The sequence below is a fragment of the Ostrinia nubilalis genome, chromosome 1, assembly GCF_963855985.1.
Source record: "Ostrinia nubilalis chromosome 1, ilOstNubi1.1, whole genome shotgun sequence".
Taxonomy (NCBI): Eukaryota; Metazoa; Arthropoda; class Insecta; order Lepidoptera; family Crambidae; genus Ostrinia; species Ostrinia nubilalis.
Genome location: NC_087088.1, coordinates 10,933,615 through 10,950,826, shown reverse-complemented (window position 1 = coordinate 10,950,826; position 17,212 = coordinate 10,933,615). Strand labels below are relative to the sequence as shown.

Here is a 17,212-nt window from a genome sequence, read left to right as displayed (position 1 = left end):
AGACATGTAGAGGCTCCTTAAGAGCAAAATATTTGACGATTTGTAAGAACTATTTAATAGTCTATACAAATAAAGAAATTTTGACTTTGACTTTGAATACGATTATTTTGCCGATCTTCGGTGCATGTCGCTCTAGCAACGGATTGAATGTTATAATCGAATTCCATTGTATCGATCTATGTAAGTATGTCATCGGATCGGACATCCCTATGTGTCATTCATGAAGTGTCATCATAATGTCATTCTCGTCAGATTCTCGTTTCTCTCTCGTCTCGAACGATTTATGATTTTATTGATTGTGTTGTTTTCATTGGGTGGTAGCCATTAAACAGAATAATCATTGATTGTGATTGTAATGCTATTATTTGTATTCTCTAAAACTTATTGCCCTTACGCTCCACCGTGACTAGGTTGGTGGTATTCACATTCAGTCCGCAACTTCGATAACGATTACTTCTTGGAAATGGAAATTAGAAGTAGGTAAGTGGTAACCAACATTAAAATTAATTTTATGTATAAATAAAATTTACTCTGAATCTGTTTAGATAACAAATTATTTTTATATAAATGAGAAAATATTGCATGCATCAAAAAGAAAAGCAAAACAATTTGATACAAAGTTAGGTGCAGATTAATAAAAATTGCACAAATACCTACCTACACCAAAGTTTTTTGATAGAAAACAAAAGAAATTAATTAAATTATCTTTGGTCATTTTAAACTGCACCTCTAGATGCAAACTAAATAAAGCTTGTAGGTACTATGGGGTATTAGACAAATGGATACATACATTATTATAAATAGAAAACACCCAACCAATACAATATGTTTATACACACAAACGTTTTTACCAAGCGAGAATTCAACCCGCAATCTCAGCATATAATTAATTGTTATTATTGTATTTTTGTTACAGAATAGTGTAAAGGAGGAAACTGGATTTGAAAACCCATGTACCACTGACATTTCACTAAGAAGCAAATCGGCAATGGGTTGGTGAATTAATTTCCTATTACACACATAAGTTACCAACTCATAGGAGTACTGTACTGTATGGTGCAGGAATTTTGTGATTTATTTATAACTTTTATAGTTAAGCTTTCAAAATGATTATTAGTGATTTACCAGAAGAAGTGATTCTCATAATTTTAAGGCAATTAGATTTGATATCTTTAATTAAGTTATATGACGCCTCAGATGATATTTTGAGAAAAGTTCTGACACTACCTTGTGCAATAAAGGAATGGCACATGTCGCTAAGTTGTTTGGCAACTGTACAAACTTTCAAATGTAATCTCTTTAAGGATGCGGCCCACCACTTACAAGTTTTGAATTTATGTAGTGTTAAAGATTTGCGTAAAACTAATATCATACCAGTCTTAAAGAGGATGAAAAATTTAAAATCCCTTGATGTCTCTTATACAGAAATTAAATTCTTAGACTTTTTTGACATGCATGATGCTTGTCCTACCATCAATAGTTTATGTATCAATTATAGTTTTGAAAAAGGTAAAGTTACATTTTCAGAAAGTCAGGTACTGAGAGGTCAAGATGTATTTGAAAAAATGGAAAATTTGCATTTAATTGGCAATGCCGTTAATTTGTTGTATACAAATGTACCGGGATATTTTTTGCAAAAAGCCAATTTGAATACTTTAAAATGTACCATAATAAATGAGCCGACTGGCTATGTAGAATGTGATGGAGAATTTGATGGAATGATTAAATTCAAACAATTTTTTGTTTATTTCATGAACTTAGAACTAAGTTATGGACCTTATTATGGCATGTCCATGTTCAATATGTTAATTAAAGAACACTATGAATTTATAATAATGTATAACAGAATAACTTTAGATGATGTAATAGTGTATGCTACTCCTGTATTTGAAGAGTTTTTTAAAGAAAAGTTTAATATCAAGATAAGAGGTATGCCTCAGTATAATAATCAACTCACTGGAAACATGGCTGTATTAATATTTAAAAAAGAAGATACTTGTTTTAACAATACATTTTTCTCGAACTTATTTCATAGGCTGAAAGACTGTTTTCCAGTATATTTCGAATATGGCAGTAAGAACCCTGTACCAGATAATTTTAATTGGTATTATACTACTCCAACAGTACCGCCGATAGGTGATTTCATTGTAGAGGAACCCTACGAATTTAAAAAAAAGAGGATCGGTGTCCCGAATTTTATACTTAATTTGGATGAGCCTTTGAAAAGTAAAAATAAGGTTCAATTGACTGTTTCATTTCTTTTGAACTATGTTACTCCTATTACATTAACACCAAGTTGTGATTTTTTGTCAAAACTAACGTTTTTAAGTTTAGCTGGTACTGTGCGATACAGTGTTGAGTTCTTCAATGTTCTGTTTAGATGCTGTGCAAATCTTGAAACGTTAGATATTGTAGCGTCATCTGTATCGCCGTGCGTGTCGTCTATATCCCGATCGGTACCATTGAGCAAAACGTTGAAGAACCTGCGCTTGACTGATAGGAGGTTTGATTATAATACATTTTTCCAATCTCTTAGTCAATGTAAAACATTGGAAAATATTCACGTGCTCGATCGTTCATCGGAAACTACGAATTTGGCAGATCCAAGCACCCTAATTAGAAATTGTAAAAATTTATATAGCATCTGTTTACAAGCATGTATGAGTACCGCAACCAAAAAGAGAATGATTAGTGTTTTTAATAACGCAAAATCTTCTATGAATATGCATCACTTGGATATTAAATTGTGCCAAATATTTTTGTCACACGACGTTGAAGGATTTGAGTATGAACCATTTATTCATGTTTTTAATGTTTATCCAATTAAAAGCGACTTAAAATTTTTATGAGAGTTTTAATCCTTGCCCTTCTTTGCGATTTCATTGGGATAACTGAGGGGCATACCAGAAAATAAGATGTAAACAGTCAATACAATGATGTAAATGCTAAATTCATATCATACTTTATTGTTTGATTGACCATGTTTTCGCCGGTTTGTTAGTTTTGTGATTGACAAGCAAATGATGCCAAGAGCGGCGCTGCCGCCGCAGGCGTAGGTTAGCACCCCTCTGTAATACTGCGGGCAATCCTCCACATTATCACATTTGCTGAAACGAAACGAAAACAGTTTTTAATCAGTTAATTTACACACGATTTTAGTTTTTTTTATTACTCTAATAGGTACGTACTAGTTTTCAATAGCGACGACGGCTATGCCAGTAACCAGCTTATCTGCAAAGGTCACTATTGAGTAGATGGCAGCTCCTTGGTGTGAATGAGGTCCGATCAAGTCAGCGGTGACACATAGGCTTGATACTAGTGTTATGGAACTACCAGCACCTGTAGGATTATAAATACCAGTAAATAGACGTGGCTTTAAAATACAGTCACACATACGAAATGTTGGTCAATTCTGCTCTTGATCCACAGAGTTTAGGTTTCCTCAGCATTTATAGTGCTTTAGCATAAAATAGACCCCCGTGTAGTTAGTAATGATCAACCCAAACAATTGCTTTTCATCCACATCCATCAACATCTGAATTTTGGGACAGTAACTATGTATAGGGTGTCATCATTTTATGCATGATGCATAGGTACCTAATGTAACGATGGCCAACTTACCAATAAGTGTGGCGACTAAATATATTTGCACAATGTTGGCTTCTGGGTCGATAGCCAATGCTATCCAAAGGCAACTGATCAGGCTCAGGGAACTTCCAATTAAATAGGCTATCTGCAAAAAAAAAACAAGTTAGATATCTCACACAGTCTCACACCCATATCAATACAAAAAAATAAGTTCATGCCTCATCATGCACACAAATGTTTGCACTGTGAATCAAACCCGCGACCTCTGGCATAGTAGTCCGGAACGACCCGGTGTGGTAGTGGTAGTGCGCATTATTACACCGATTTTGTATTGGATTAGGTTGATTTCTCATACAAATTGGTAGCCGACTAAAAGTCTGACGGCTGCGGGGTGTATGCGTAAAATCAGCTAAGTCTTTTAATATTTTTTTATGCTATAATTTTTTTTATCCTACCTGATTGCCGCAACTGCTAATCTTGCTCTTGAGAAGGAGGGAGAAGAAAAAAGAAGAGATGTACAGGACTAGAGGAACGCTTGCGATCAGTTCTGACCCCTGAGTGGGGTTGACGGACAATCGTTCTTCTAGGAACAGGGGGACGTATACCAAGCTGAGGGCCCAGTACAGCCTGGAAAAGACGTATCTGAAACAATGCAAAATTTTATGATTTTAAGTGTCAGTTGCTTGCTACGTACTTTTCAAGGCACTGTGTAATTGGTCATAATTTCTACTTTTACTTATGTTATTTATTTTTATGATTGTCTGGCTCTTATTCAGAAATTTACTGCAACCTATACCGAAGATTTCATTTGTTCGTTTCAGCCAAATGAAGTGTCCACTGTTGGACAAAGACTTCTTCGAAGAATTTCCACAACGACCGGTCCAGTGCTTCCCGCATCCAGGTAAACTTACTATTCGCAACCTTCACCAGATCGTCGGTCCACCTGGTGGGAGCCCTACACACACTTTTGTCGTCGCCACTCCAGAACTTTTCTGCCCCAACAGCTATCAGCTCTACATGCTATGTGCCCTGCCCATTGTCTAAGAAGAAGACCTTATTAAATGTACATAATATGTAGGTACTTCACTTACAGCAAACTAGTCTGGTACAACAACGGCATTTGTAGAAAGTGCATAATTTTACTCTTCCCAGCCGTTGCAGTGTCTTCTTCAGCTGCTGTCATTAGCGTGGTGGTCCCATTGGTGGCGTGGCCATTCGTCTTAGACTCCTTGTTACCTCTCAATTTGAATAGCAAGTGGAAAAAGGTGAATGCCGCAATTCCGATGCTTGAAATTATTAATGACACATCCTGAAATAACGGAATATTTAAATTTTCAGGCGTATTACGTAGATTTATGCTTGAATGAGTTGATATGCCATGATAATACCTAGGTAGGTAGTTAAATAAACGATACCTATCTACAACATAAACTATCTATGACTTCCAGTAACCTGATGGTTAAAAGCTCGTAGGTACTACTCATCATAATAATATTAACATAATAATTGTCCTTGGTAGGATTCACAAACTGCCTCAAACTTTGCAAGTGTCCTTACTTCTTACTTCATGTAAAATGCTCCTATAAAATTAACTGTTATACCTACCTACTTAGTTTTGTTTGGACTTACTCTGAACTTGTAGTCGTCTGTGGGACCAATGAATGTGCTGTAATTGGTTGCTCTCAACACCACCCACGTGATGAGGTAGACCAGCAGGCTGGATATCACTGAGGCCATGTACCTGGACATTTTGAGATTATTTTTATCAGGATATTAGCTGCAACATAAGCTTTGCTGAAATATAATTTGTTTCATTAAATTACCTTATCTACGATTCTAAAACTTTGGAATCCATATCAAAGATTTTTAAGTTAGCTCAACTGCCCTTTAAAAAAAATGGATTATTTTAAATAAGTCTAACGTGTTAGTTCCCCGATAGAACTGATTCTGATCTAGGTATTTCGGTAGATTCTTCAGTTAAAAGGTGATCTAATAACCTGTTCAGCCTTGACTAGATTTTTTTTTAATTTTCAAAGCACTCAGTCTTCCTGTAAACAATAATAATACTATCATCCATTTGCTTAATATAGAGTTCTTAACTGCTTAGTCTATCAAATATTCCTGGAACTAGGTCATTCCCAATGCGCGTCAGCGGGCCCGATCGATTAATACACGTCTAGATATAGCTCTAGCTTGCGAATACAAAACATTTAAGGCTGAATTACGAGTAAGTACCTTATCGAGGTCAGCTCCGACCTGACTTGCAGATTATCAGTTATAGCTGGTATCATGGCCAAATGCGAGATCTGGACGATAGCCCATCCTATTTGGAAGAAGGCGATGAGGGTTGCGTAGTAGAACGGCATCCACCAGGACAGGTAGCTGTCGTCTGCCTTCATCCAGCAGCCCCAACATCGTATGAAGAGAAGGGGAAAGGTGCAGCTCACTAGGATCGATCCTGAAAAAAGTATAAGTAAAGTATTTGAATAGTGATCTATCCTGAACAAAGTTAAACAAGCGTTTGAAAAGTTGTCTTGAAAATTCGTTTTCTATTCTAACACCATTTGGAACGCAGTAAAATGTAAACGTCCAGGTCATGATTTATTGGCATTGTAAACTGCATTTAAATTGACACTGCAACAGATGCGTTAACATTCAAAATATAATGTGTAGCTTAACTATCCAAGGACTACCTAACCTGCTGAAACTTAAAGATACTTAGCCTAATCTACAAACTGTCATTAATAGTTAAAATAAGTCATTGGTCAGAGAGTTGCATTACCTCTGTTCTGGATTCGAGTTTAAAATGGGACAGTGGAAACACAGGATAAACTTCATTATACTTTACTCGTAATTATTACATGGCAAAATAAATACTAGTAGGTAGGTAGGTACTAGTACGTACTCCAGCTCCAGTCTTGCTAAGATATCTACACAAGCAGGATTGATTCCACTTGATTGTTCAAGAGAATATTTCAGGAAAGCGATTCTTTGTTTTCAGGAAAATCTAATGTTAATTTAACATCATCTAGAATTTAAATTAAGACCTCTTACCTGTCAAATGCCAGGATTTCTTTGTGCCATATTTATCTGCAAGTATACCCACAGCCGGCGTCGCTAATGCATCAACGACCTGACCTGAAACATTTAAGAACAAGTTTTACTAAGTAGGTACCTACATGACGTAGAGCGATAGGTTTAAGGCTTAATAAAATAATTAGGTCATAATGATATGAGTCAATAACCGCAACTCACAAGCTTTTGCATAAGTTCTACGCTACGAGTAGGCTAGTAAGCTAGTTAGGTACTTTCCCCTTCTGACCCACCGCACTACCAGTAGTGTCGTGGGGAATATTTTTTCCCTTCTGCACTACCAAGCCAGTAGTGTCGTGGGTAACATACATCTTCATTCCCATCGACACTACTACCATATCTAAATGTAAAATTTTGGATTGTTTTGTAATAAATTATGTTTACATGGTCATATAAATGGTATGGTGACACTAGCCCATGTTAACATGGGCTAGTGTCGGCTCATATACCCTTTTACCTAACACCCTGTATAGGTATAAGCCCTTTTAGGTAATATTTTATTTTCAGTAAATTCCGTCAAACTGCAAAATTGCACAGAGGTTAGGGTTGCATATAAACATAATTTATTACAAAACAATCCAAAATTTTACAAATTTTACATTTAGTTATGGTAGTAGTGTCGATGGGAATGAAGATGTAAGGCCCTTAAAAATTACCCACGACACTACTGGCTTGGTAGTGTAGAAGGGAAAAAATATTCCCCACGACACTACTGGTAGTGTGGTTTGGTAGTGCGGTGGGTCAGAAGGGGGTACTTTCTACATAAATACGAGCACATTGGGTCGGATAGAGCCATAAATGCCATAATAAATGATTCGGTAAAAGCAGACTTATGAAATTCTGAAATGTACACCTACTAACATAAATGCATGACGTAATCCTGTGTATTTGGAAGTGGTTTTCGTAAGGATTCTCATAAAATATCAATTTTAAACGTCTAACGTACCTTACATTGAAGGGTAAACTAAGGATAAACAAATAAAATTTATGACAGACAGGTCATTATTGGTGCTTTGATCTTCAAAGCCCTGCAGCAAATTTGGCTGTCAGCTGTTTCTAACTTTACTTTCAACACAAAAAAAGTTCTTCGATAGCCATTTATCAAGTCAGATTCTTATCTGACCTTTAAGATACTAGAGTGGCTCATTATCGGAATTCTTAATTGAACGTTTGGGCGCAAAACTATGCGGGAAATTGATTGAGACGAATAGCGAGCACGCACACCGAAGTATAAGCGATGCACGGCGAAACGATCTGAGACTGAAGTGCGTGTTTACACTATAAGTCTCGATCAATTTCCCACATAGTGCAACTGCGCCATTTAATGAAGAAGGTCTACCTACCTAGAAGCAGCATGGCGCCGGCGACCGCAGCTCGCATTTCGAGCACCGCTTGGAAGAATAGCATCATGTAGGAGAACCACATGGCCGCACAGAGATCGTTGTAGACATGGCCTATACCGAATATGACGTTTTGACTGACCAGCCATCGCCTTCGCCTGTAAGGCTCGCTGAAAAGAAAACCAATGCTCAGGAGCCCCGAATTTTGTATTCCTTGGGTCAAATTAAGGATAATCTGGTAATCTAATACAAGCGCATCATGTAAGACGGTATCTTTGTATAGTATGGCCAACAGTCGTCAGTTTCGACAGTAGGGGATACCGAGGAAATTGTGACATTCCTACTTAGTCGATTTATCGATTTTTGGAAAACTATTTAGGCCGAGTAGCAGAGAAAATGGCGAAAATAAGGCGAGCTTACAGCACGTATTTATTAGCTCGAGACTTGATCTAAAAACGCACTGTTACAACTCACCTCGGTCACCCCTAAAAACGACAATGCAACATTTTTCTCAAAAACTTACATTTAAAATAAATTAACGTGATCACATCATACTGAAGTTATGCTTACATAACATTAAAATCTTTTTTTCACCCGGTTACAAACCGGTTGTGCGACTCTAGGAAAAATCCGACCTTTGTTTCCAAAGCAAGTGGCCGCGTTGATTTTCATATTTTAAATTAATTAACATAAAATGCGAAATACTAATAAAATTGGACTTAACTTTAAAGGACAATTAAGAAATCTAACACCTATAAAATCTTACCTACCCACATTACCTACATAGGTCGTTACTAAAAATAAACTACTATAGATTCAATTACAGGATAAAGTCACAATTTCATGCTGAATTAATGTATTTGAAAACAAAGTGTGCTAACACGAATAATATCTAATAAACATGATTAAAAAAAATCCTGTAAAGAACTGACCAAAATTTTTTCGCTCTCGGGCTTTGATTAATTACTTTATAAATACTCACGGAATTTACTAAGTTTGAGAACAAGAAAACACGTCAGCTATACTTGTTTTTAATTACAGAATTAGTTATTTCACCTTTTGTAACTCGATCGGAGCCACATTTTAGTAACTATAAACCACTGTAATATCGCATTACTGATTCCAAATGAAACTGCATCTTAGTAACGGTTAACACTGAACTCTCACGTACTCTCCAATAAATCTTGGTAACATACATTGAGCTAAAATGTTAAATGAGGCATGAAGTAAATCGCGATTACGAGTTAATGTTGTGATCGCATTTTCCTACTAATATCGATTTACAAAGTTGGTTCATCCTACTAAAATAAACGCGAAAGTTTGTATGGATGTATGATTGTTACTCTTTCACGCAAAAACTACTGAATAATTTTGATGAAACTTTACAGTATTATTGTTTATACATCACAATAACATTAGGCTATTATTTATAATGATCTGTGACAAGTTTAACTTCACGCGGGCGAAGCTGTGGGCAAAAGTGACTAATTAATACACACTTATCTGAAAGTTCTTTGGTCTCCGGTTCACTTATTCTATTTTCAGACATTTTCAAACGAACACTAAACTACAAATGAACTAAGTGGCCACTGCGACCAGGATCTCTACATCTGCACCTCAAATTTCCTCTTTGTGTCCTAATTTAGTTAGCATGTCAAATGGTGCAATTGTCGGAGACGAGTACTGAAGTACTTAGATGAACGATGATGAGAAACGTTAATACGCTGATTACCTTTGAAGAGTTCTCACGTCCGTTTGAACATCCTTCTCCACCAGGTTTTCTGTGGCACCGTAAGACGCACTCATTTTGGCCCCAAAATATTTGAATCACAAAACCAATTTCAATGGATAGTTACTCCTCGTGTGATTAAAAAAAAATTACTTATCCATGACTAAGACTTACTACATAACGCATAATTTAGGAACTATACGGAAACGCGTGTCGTATGCCGGCAGGCATCAAGACTTATGACATCGGATAAGCCCTACTCCGTCGTCAGTCATTGGAAAAAAGGTAGATACTCATATTAGAACCGGCATGTAACCGGTTCGTTAACATGTAACAAAAAACAAATGATAAACGATCATTTCGGAAAAAAACATTATAAAAACTAATCATTTGTCAAACATACTCATTTCGCAATTCAAATTTTGATTTTAAAAATAACGCTGTTCTAACCATGGACCAAACTAACAAGTTCGGTTAAATTGACCCTTAACCTTTATGATTCCCTGATTAAACCGTAACCTTGATCCATTAAAGTGTAAATTATATAATAATAATGTAATTTATATGTATAATTGTTTTCTATTTTTATTAATATTACAGTAATATAGTTATAACAATGTAATTTATGTGTATAATAGTTTTCTATTTTTAGAAAGTTATTTTTACATTTAAACATAATTTGTGACAGGGCCGGACTTATTTATTTTCTGATGATCTGATTAGTGATAAATAAACTTTTGATATTGCCCTACCGATTACCGCTGCTACCGGTAATTTCAGTCTTGCTACGGCCCTGTGACCACTTTATATTGCACTCATTGTCTATTAACGAGGATTCGTATTGGCGTTCGCTGACTTGAACTTTGGCCATTTGAACCCTTTTTCTGCAAAGGATGGAATTATTGTCAGTTAAATTCGCATTTTCTAGACTTTCTGAGAGGAGTCCTAGCTATGGCTTTTGATCTATAAGGCACTTATTTATTTTATTCATAGAAGTGTTTAATTATGATAGAGACTTTATGGTAATCTGCTCAAATCCTATGTTATGGTTGCAATTGCCTCAAGAGTTATTGCTGAACCAATTTCATGACGAGAACAGGTACTTATCCCAGCGGTCCAGCGCCTACGCTGAACAATCGAAATAACTCTAAGACAAAAGACGAATAAATTAAGGTTCATTATCGATGGTGAATGAAATAAGCATAGAAGCATAAAACGGTATTTGATTTCACTAATCATCTTAAAGCGGCCACTCTTCTGCTAAGGTTCGGTTTGTTTTTCCGCTACCGTCTGGCACCTCCTTTTTGACCTAGCTATTTCCCATTATTTGGAGTCAGCTCTCCTCGTTCTGCGGCGGCATCGGCAGGATACATCTACTAATGTTTTTCGTTTTTCAAGTTAGCAAGTTTGAGTACTTCAACTTTTTTTTAACCGCCTCTGTAGTCTAGTGGTAAGACCACCTGCTTCAGATGCAGAGGTGGATGGTTGTGGATTCCGGGTGAAGCTCGCTTCCACCTTCGGCCTGATCGTCACTTACCATCAGGTGAGATATAGGTCAAGAGCTTCCTCGTTGTGGATTAAAAAAAACCTTGAGAGGACAACACATCTTTACTCCTTCTAAGGTCCTTTTTTGAATATTCTAGAGCGTAAGATTCAAGGAGGATTTCTGCCTCTATTCTTTTCTCAGTAGCTAAGTGCCGGTCGACGGCCGGGGTGTCATACGAGTAGGCTGCTTAACTTGACAGTGGCTTCCGCGGGTGTCGGGTTTCCGCCCCGTACCGCACTTCATGCCTGGCTGCCCACGGCGCTGGTTTGCTGACCCGGACGACGGGGAACTGTCTAACTGAAAACTTAACAGATTACAGAATTAGCATCTATTTAACTATACCAAATGAACCTATTGTTTTTGAAACAGATCGTCCACGAAATTATTTGTTTTATTTTGTGACTCGTTTGTAGACAGTGAATGGGTTAATCCTGCCTTGATAGGTACAAAAAATGTAGAGTCAAAGGATTCGATTTCGATCCGATTCAGATATAATCTTGTTCAGTGTTATGCAATATATTGTTTTACAAACAAAACCTACCTAACTATCAATTTCAATGTCACCTTTCCTGAAATCGTCACAAATACCTACTACAGTTACGAAATATTAATCACATTGTTACATAGTTAAGAGAGAGACGTTCTGTTTGGGATACTTTATCAGATTAACATAATTATGTAGGTAGAGCCAGTCAAGGTTATACAAATAAGTAAAGTAAATATATTACTTATATTGATATTTAATTTTACTTTTGAAATAAACATAGCCTTCAAATACAAGTAAAATGATGACCGGAAAACCTATGTATTTAGCTTTTCTAATATTGAAAATCAATATTTCAAGCTATTTTGTGAAACTCGGAAAATGCAGTAAAAACTCCATCTTGTAACGAATGAGCCAAACATGTTCTTGAGTAAGTAAAGTTTGGGCGAAGGAATTCTTAGTTGGCGGTAGAGACCAGCAAGAATGTGTTGATATCTTACTTTCTCGCTAGATGGCGCTACAAGTATGTTACTGGCAAGTTTTGATGTAGAGTCGGCTGTTAATTATTAAGAAATAATTTATTAGGCAGCCTATTGTTACATAATGGTGCTTAATTAAGCATAGTCCTTCCAGAAAATTATATTATTCGGACGTGTTTAAATTAGCTAATTGCGAAAAAGCATATTTAACTACATAAAATTAATCTAAAATCGTTGAATATTGAAAGTAAATGTAATTATTTTTGAGTACGAAGTATCATAAATCATTTTATTATAATAATATTATAAACGTAAGTGAAATGTTTTCAGTATTAATTAGGTACTTATTCATCACAAATATACTATGTAGAGTCCCGATAATTTAAATATTACAATAGGTAGAGTCTTCAAGAATTTATTTTGTTGCATGTGGATAATTAAGATATGTATTATGAATCACAATTGCAATAATTTGACTGTTATTTCATAGCCTCGACGTGCAGATAATGCTTATAATTACAAAAGTTACCTTCACACAAAGCTTTATTACATCTTAATATAGCACAAGTCCATTTCTTATCCTTAAGTAAATATTTACGGCGGGTTTTACAAAGCAGCTACCGGTTTTGACGTTGAATTATTCTTAATTACTTAATTGTAATTGTAATAAGCGTTGACAGAAAGGGCTTTAAATTAATGTGGGCCTTGTAAGATTGTTTTCATTTAGAAAATTAAGTGAGTACTGACGTTCGTAGTAAAAATAGAATAATAATATGATTTTAATTTCAATGCGCTGATTATTTTTTCAACGATTGAGTTCAGAAAAATAATTACGTTAAATATTTAAATAATTTTAAATGCTAATTTATAAATTTTTAGTGTTAATTTATAGCTTATAAGAGTGCCTGGTAAAATATAGATTAATTCTGATGGTTTTGCATAAAGTTACTCTTGTGAGTGAAGCACGTTTCACATTTCAGTTTTTATGGGCACGTATTCGCGATCAAAATATTGAAATCTCTTTTTATAGTCGAATAACTGTAATAAGTAAAGACGTATATTTTTAAAAACTTGGAACCCCGCGGTGCGTAGCGGTCAGCCGGTCATGGAGAACCGCCATCTTACAACGAAATGATGCTTGGATGTTGGTTTTGGGGAAAAAAGATAATTTAGTGCACGAATAAAGCTACAATTGTTACTTACTACGAGTAGGTATTTTCTGTGTAAGAAAACCAATATGCAACAGTTACGTCGGAAATCGAAGCTTATCAATAAAATAACTATACTTCATTGGTTTAAAACTTTAACATTGTTTGATTAAGGTCTTTATGAAAGACAAACATAAACTCAATAAACTTATTTTATGCTGTTTACTCATACCTACTTGTATATACAGAGATCATTTCTTCAAAAATGTAGAGTTAGCTTAGCATTATTGTGTCCTTATTTAGAGGAATTCATTAATGAAAGATTCACCTCCATCAAGTTTTATGTGGGCTTAGAGAGATAACTTAAAATTAACATGTTTATAAATATTTCAAAATAGATGCGTGTGAAAAACACTGGGCGAACAAATTTATGGTGTCTTGCCTAATAATGTTTAGTAAAGTCAATAACCATATACTTTACTAGCTTTCCGCCCGCGGCTTCGCCCGCGTGGAATTTTGTCTGTCACAGAAAAACTTTATCGCGCGCGTCCCTGTTTCAAAAACCGGGATAAAAACTATCCTATGTTCTTTCCCGGGACTCAAACTATCTCTATGCCAAATTTCATCAAAATCGGTTGCGAGGTTTAAGCGGGAAAGCGTAACAGACAGACAGACAGACAGAGTTACTTTCGCATTTATAATATTAGTTGGGATACGGGTGCCACTGCGATAGCTTACTTTACGGTACAAGGTAAAATAAAAAACCGCAATTTGAACATGCGAACGAACCGAAAAGAAAAATTTAAGTCTAATAAAAATTAAAAGCTCCGATAAATAATTTTACAGCTTGCGGAACACAAAAAAGTTTTGAAAAGAGCAAAGTAAAGTATCTCTACATAATTTATGTTGATTGAGTCGTGTTTGCAATTAAAATAAAGATTCCAGAAGCGCTTTGATTGAAGCGCGAAGCCCATTATTAGTAACGTTATTCTTGGTCGTGCGTGACTCTTGAGGCTCTGAGGAGTCCTATTAAGACTCTGAAGAGGTATTTCAGAGTGTGAGTAGGTACCTACATTATACTGGTAAGAACTTAAAAAAGATATACGTATTGGATAAAGAAAACCGTGTAAATATCTTTACACGGATACTTATAATTTAATTTACACGTGTTTTCATGCGATGGCCAAGTCAATAATTTATGTAAAACGTTAAAGATTTCCTGGCCTGGACTTGGTATTACATGGATCTCACAACTTTTTACCGTAGAACAACTGAGTTGCGAGACTTGGTTTTTTTGACAAGTATTGTTTTTGATGGGATCTCATTTCTTTTTGTATTTTGTAGATAGCAGTTATGTATCTAGAAAACTGGACCGAAATTGAAAAATTTTACTCGACTTGGCGGTTGCACTACCGTGCCCTCAAATATTTTAGTTTTTCCTTGATTCATACACCAAACACTACTTATATTCCAAATTTGAAGCTTCTAGGTCTGCTAGAAGTGCCTTAGAGTTTTGATGATCGGTGAGTCAGTGAGTGACAAAATTAAGAAACTTTGACCCGTTATAATTCTTAAACTACTGGTTCAAATTGAATGGAATTTGAAATATACCGTGTCTTTACAATGCCTGCATGGTTACTAAAAATTCAGTCTTCTAGTTTTATCCACAACGAAGTTACAGGGGGTCGAAAATGGCCTGAATTGCTTCGAGAAAAGGATGGTACGGCCGTGCCGCTTTTTTGCTCGACTTGGTGGGGGCACTGCCGTGCCCCCAGAAAACCGCAATTTGAACATGCGAACGAACCGAAAAGAAAAATTTAAGTCTAATAAAAATTAAAAGCTCCGATAAATAATTTTACAGCTTGCGGAACACAAAAAAGTTTTGAAAAGAGCAAAGTAAAGTATCTCTACATAATTTATGTTGATTGAGTCGTGTTTGCAATTAAAATAAAGATTCCAGAAGCGCTTTGATTGAAGCGCGAAGCCCATTATTAGTAACGTTATTCTTGGTCGTGCGTGACTCTTGAGGCTCTGAGGAGTCCTATTAAGACTCTGAAGAGGTATTTCAGAGTGTGAGTAGGTACCTACATTATACTGGTAAGAACTTAAAAAAGATATACGTATTGGATAAAGAAAACCGTGTAAATATCTTTACACGGATACTTATCTTCGTAGGTTAAGATATATTCGATGAGGAAAGATCAACGTGACCTATGACATGAACTTAGTACATAGATAATAATATGTAGAGCATGCAAAAATAACCTTAAAAACTTATTTTTTGTAGATCGATAGAAAACTGCTCATTTTTATTCTGTTTCAGCAGCTATCGAAATCGGAGTGACGCAATCAGATAGACCCGCGTTACTGCCATTCAAAAATGGCAGCCTATTAAAAATAGGCTGATCACGATCGGTCACAACCGATTGCCCAATCGAATGCAGTATGAGGTGCAGCGACTGCGCTCGCTTGATTTATGCGACCGGCGGTAGACAGTCGTGGCTAGTGATGTGTGTAGTGTAGTCGCTAGTATTTAAAGTATCTACGAACTGATGCAAAAAGTCTGAAATTGTGGAAGCTTGAATATTCGATTTTTCAGAGGACAGTTTTAAAGAGGGCTATATTAAAGCACTTAGGTTTCAGCACGATTACATTTTATAACTTTGATAAAATGTATATCGCGAACGAGGCGTCGCGTGAATTTCAATTACACGTTAATCTCGTGTTTTATTACTTGATTTTCCAAGCTTACCCGACAGCAAAATGCATGTTACGTGTAATACGAGAACATTTTTCGAGTAAACAGTTAAAATCCAATATCAAAATGATACTTATTGCGTTTGTTTGCTGAAAATAACAACCCATATAAGTAAACATTTATAGTTCGATTAAGCCGTATGGAGCGAGTACGGACATAATTACATTACTCGAGTCCGGAGAATCTCGAGCGTCTGCGCAACGCTAGTCGTGGTCTGCCGCCCTTTGCAGTCACGATAATTAAATCCAACATTAATTGATATAGCGGCACTAATGGTACTTATAATTTATTGCATTTGCCCCGATTGTCCGGCGTACTGGGCCTTTTTGTACCACAGCTACGGGGCTATTTGCCACCCACATTGTGTACCCTTGGTGGGCTGTACTCACTATATTATGTTGGTTCACTTTAAAATAAATATTATCTCAAATCTGACAGGTTCAATGTGTATTCACAATGTCTTATTCAGACATTACGATTGAATAATTGCTTGTTTTATTACAACTAAACACACATGTAGAGCTTGTGAATGACACCCACGCAGATATTGATGATGTGACGAAAGACATAAATATTAATACTACCAAACTACTTCTCTCATAAGGTTTTAAAAATAAATATTAATGCTGTAAGACATTTAAATTCGCATAAACAAAAAAGCAAACCTAATTCTAAAAACTCGTTCATAGAATCAATTGACCTCGCCGTGTTGGGGTCACCGCTTTTAATAATTACTGCAATTTGCATTCATAATCAAAGTTATATTGGGGGTAATCAATAAAAGTTTTTGTTTGCTTAAGGAAAACTCGAGTGAGTGTAAAAAAAGAGAAACCCAAAGCGGTGACACGGGTTGCCGAGGCGTGCATAAAAAGTCAAACTGTGAATGGCTAGGGTTGTCAAGGTTAAGAACTTTTGAATTTAAAAGTAAGTTAAGGCACGACATGTATAAATTATGCATTACTTTCAATCTAGCTTATTACATTATGTTATTTATTAGTAGTTTTTTTAAAGGTTATTATTTTTATAGTCATTCTACTTATAGCTATA

General features: G+C 35.8%; 1 protein-coding gene and 1 long non-coding RNA gene across 7 annotated transcripts in view; one reads left to right on the top strand and one right to left on the bottom strand.

Moving 5' to 3' along the window:
• The first annotated feature begins 244 nt into the window (after positions 1–244).
• On the top strand, positions 245–2,844 carry LOC135072209 (uncharacterized). The gene is made up of 2 exons (XR_010257371.1): positions 245–476; positions 917–2,844. It is a non-coding gene; the product is annotated as an uncharacterized LOC135072209 (long non-coding RNA).
• Positions 2,845–2,939: 95 nt separating this feature from the next.
• The window catches only part of LOC135072141 (major facilitator superfamily domain-containing protein 12-like), a 101,156-nt gene continuing 86,883 nt past the window's right edge, over positions 2,940–17,212 (bottom strand). For 3 of the 6 annotated variants that reach the window (XM_063966115.1, XM_063966107.1, XM_063966123.1), the window contains exons 3-11: positions 8,025–8,191; positions 6,643–6,726; positions 5,824–6,046; positions 5,218–5,329; positions 4,680–4,897; positions 4,044–4,230; positions 3,622–3,733; positions 3,189–3,339; positions 2,940–3,107 (exon numbers count right to left, since the gene is read on the bottom strand). In XM_063966115.1, the coding sequence (XP_063822185.1) occupies positions 2,957–3,107; positions 3,189–3,339; positions 3,622–3,733; positions 4,044–4,230; positions 4,680–4,897; positions 5,218–5,329; positions 5,824–6,046; positions 6,643–6,726; positions 8,025–8,191 (1,405 nt within the window). In that variant the 3' untranslated portion in view covers positions 2,940–2,956. Of the gene's footprint in view, positions 3,108–3,188; positions 3,340–3,621; positions 3,734–4,043; positions 4,231–4,679; positions 4,898–5,217; positions 5,330–5,823; positions 6,047–6,642; positions 6,727–8,024; positions 8,192–9,077; positions 9,242–9,520; positions 9,623–9,753; positions 10,002–17,212 lie in introns of those variants that run through there. The other 3 variants (XM_063966093.1, XM_063966101.1, XM_063966127.1) reach the window with 3 other exon arrangements.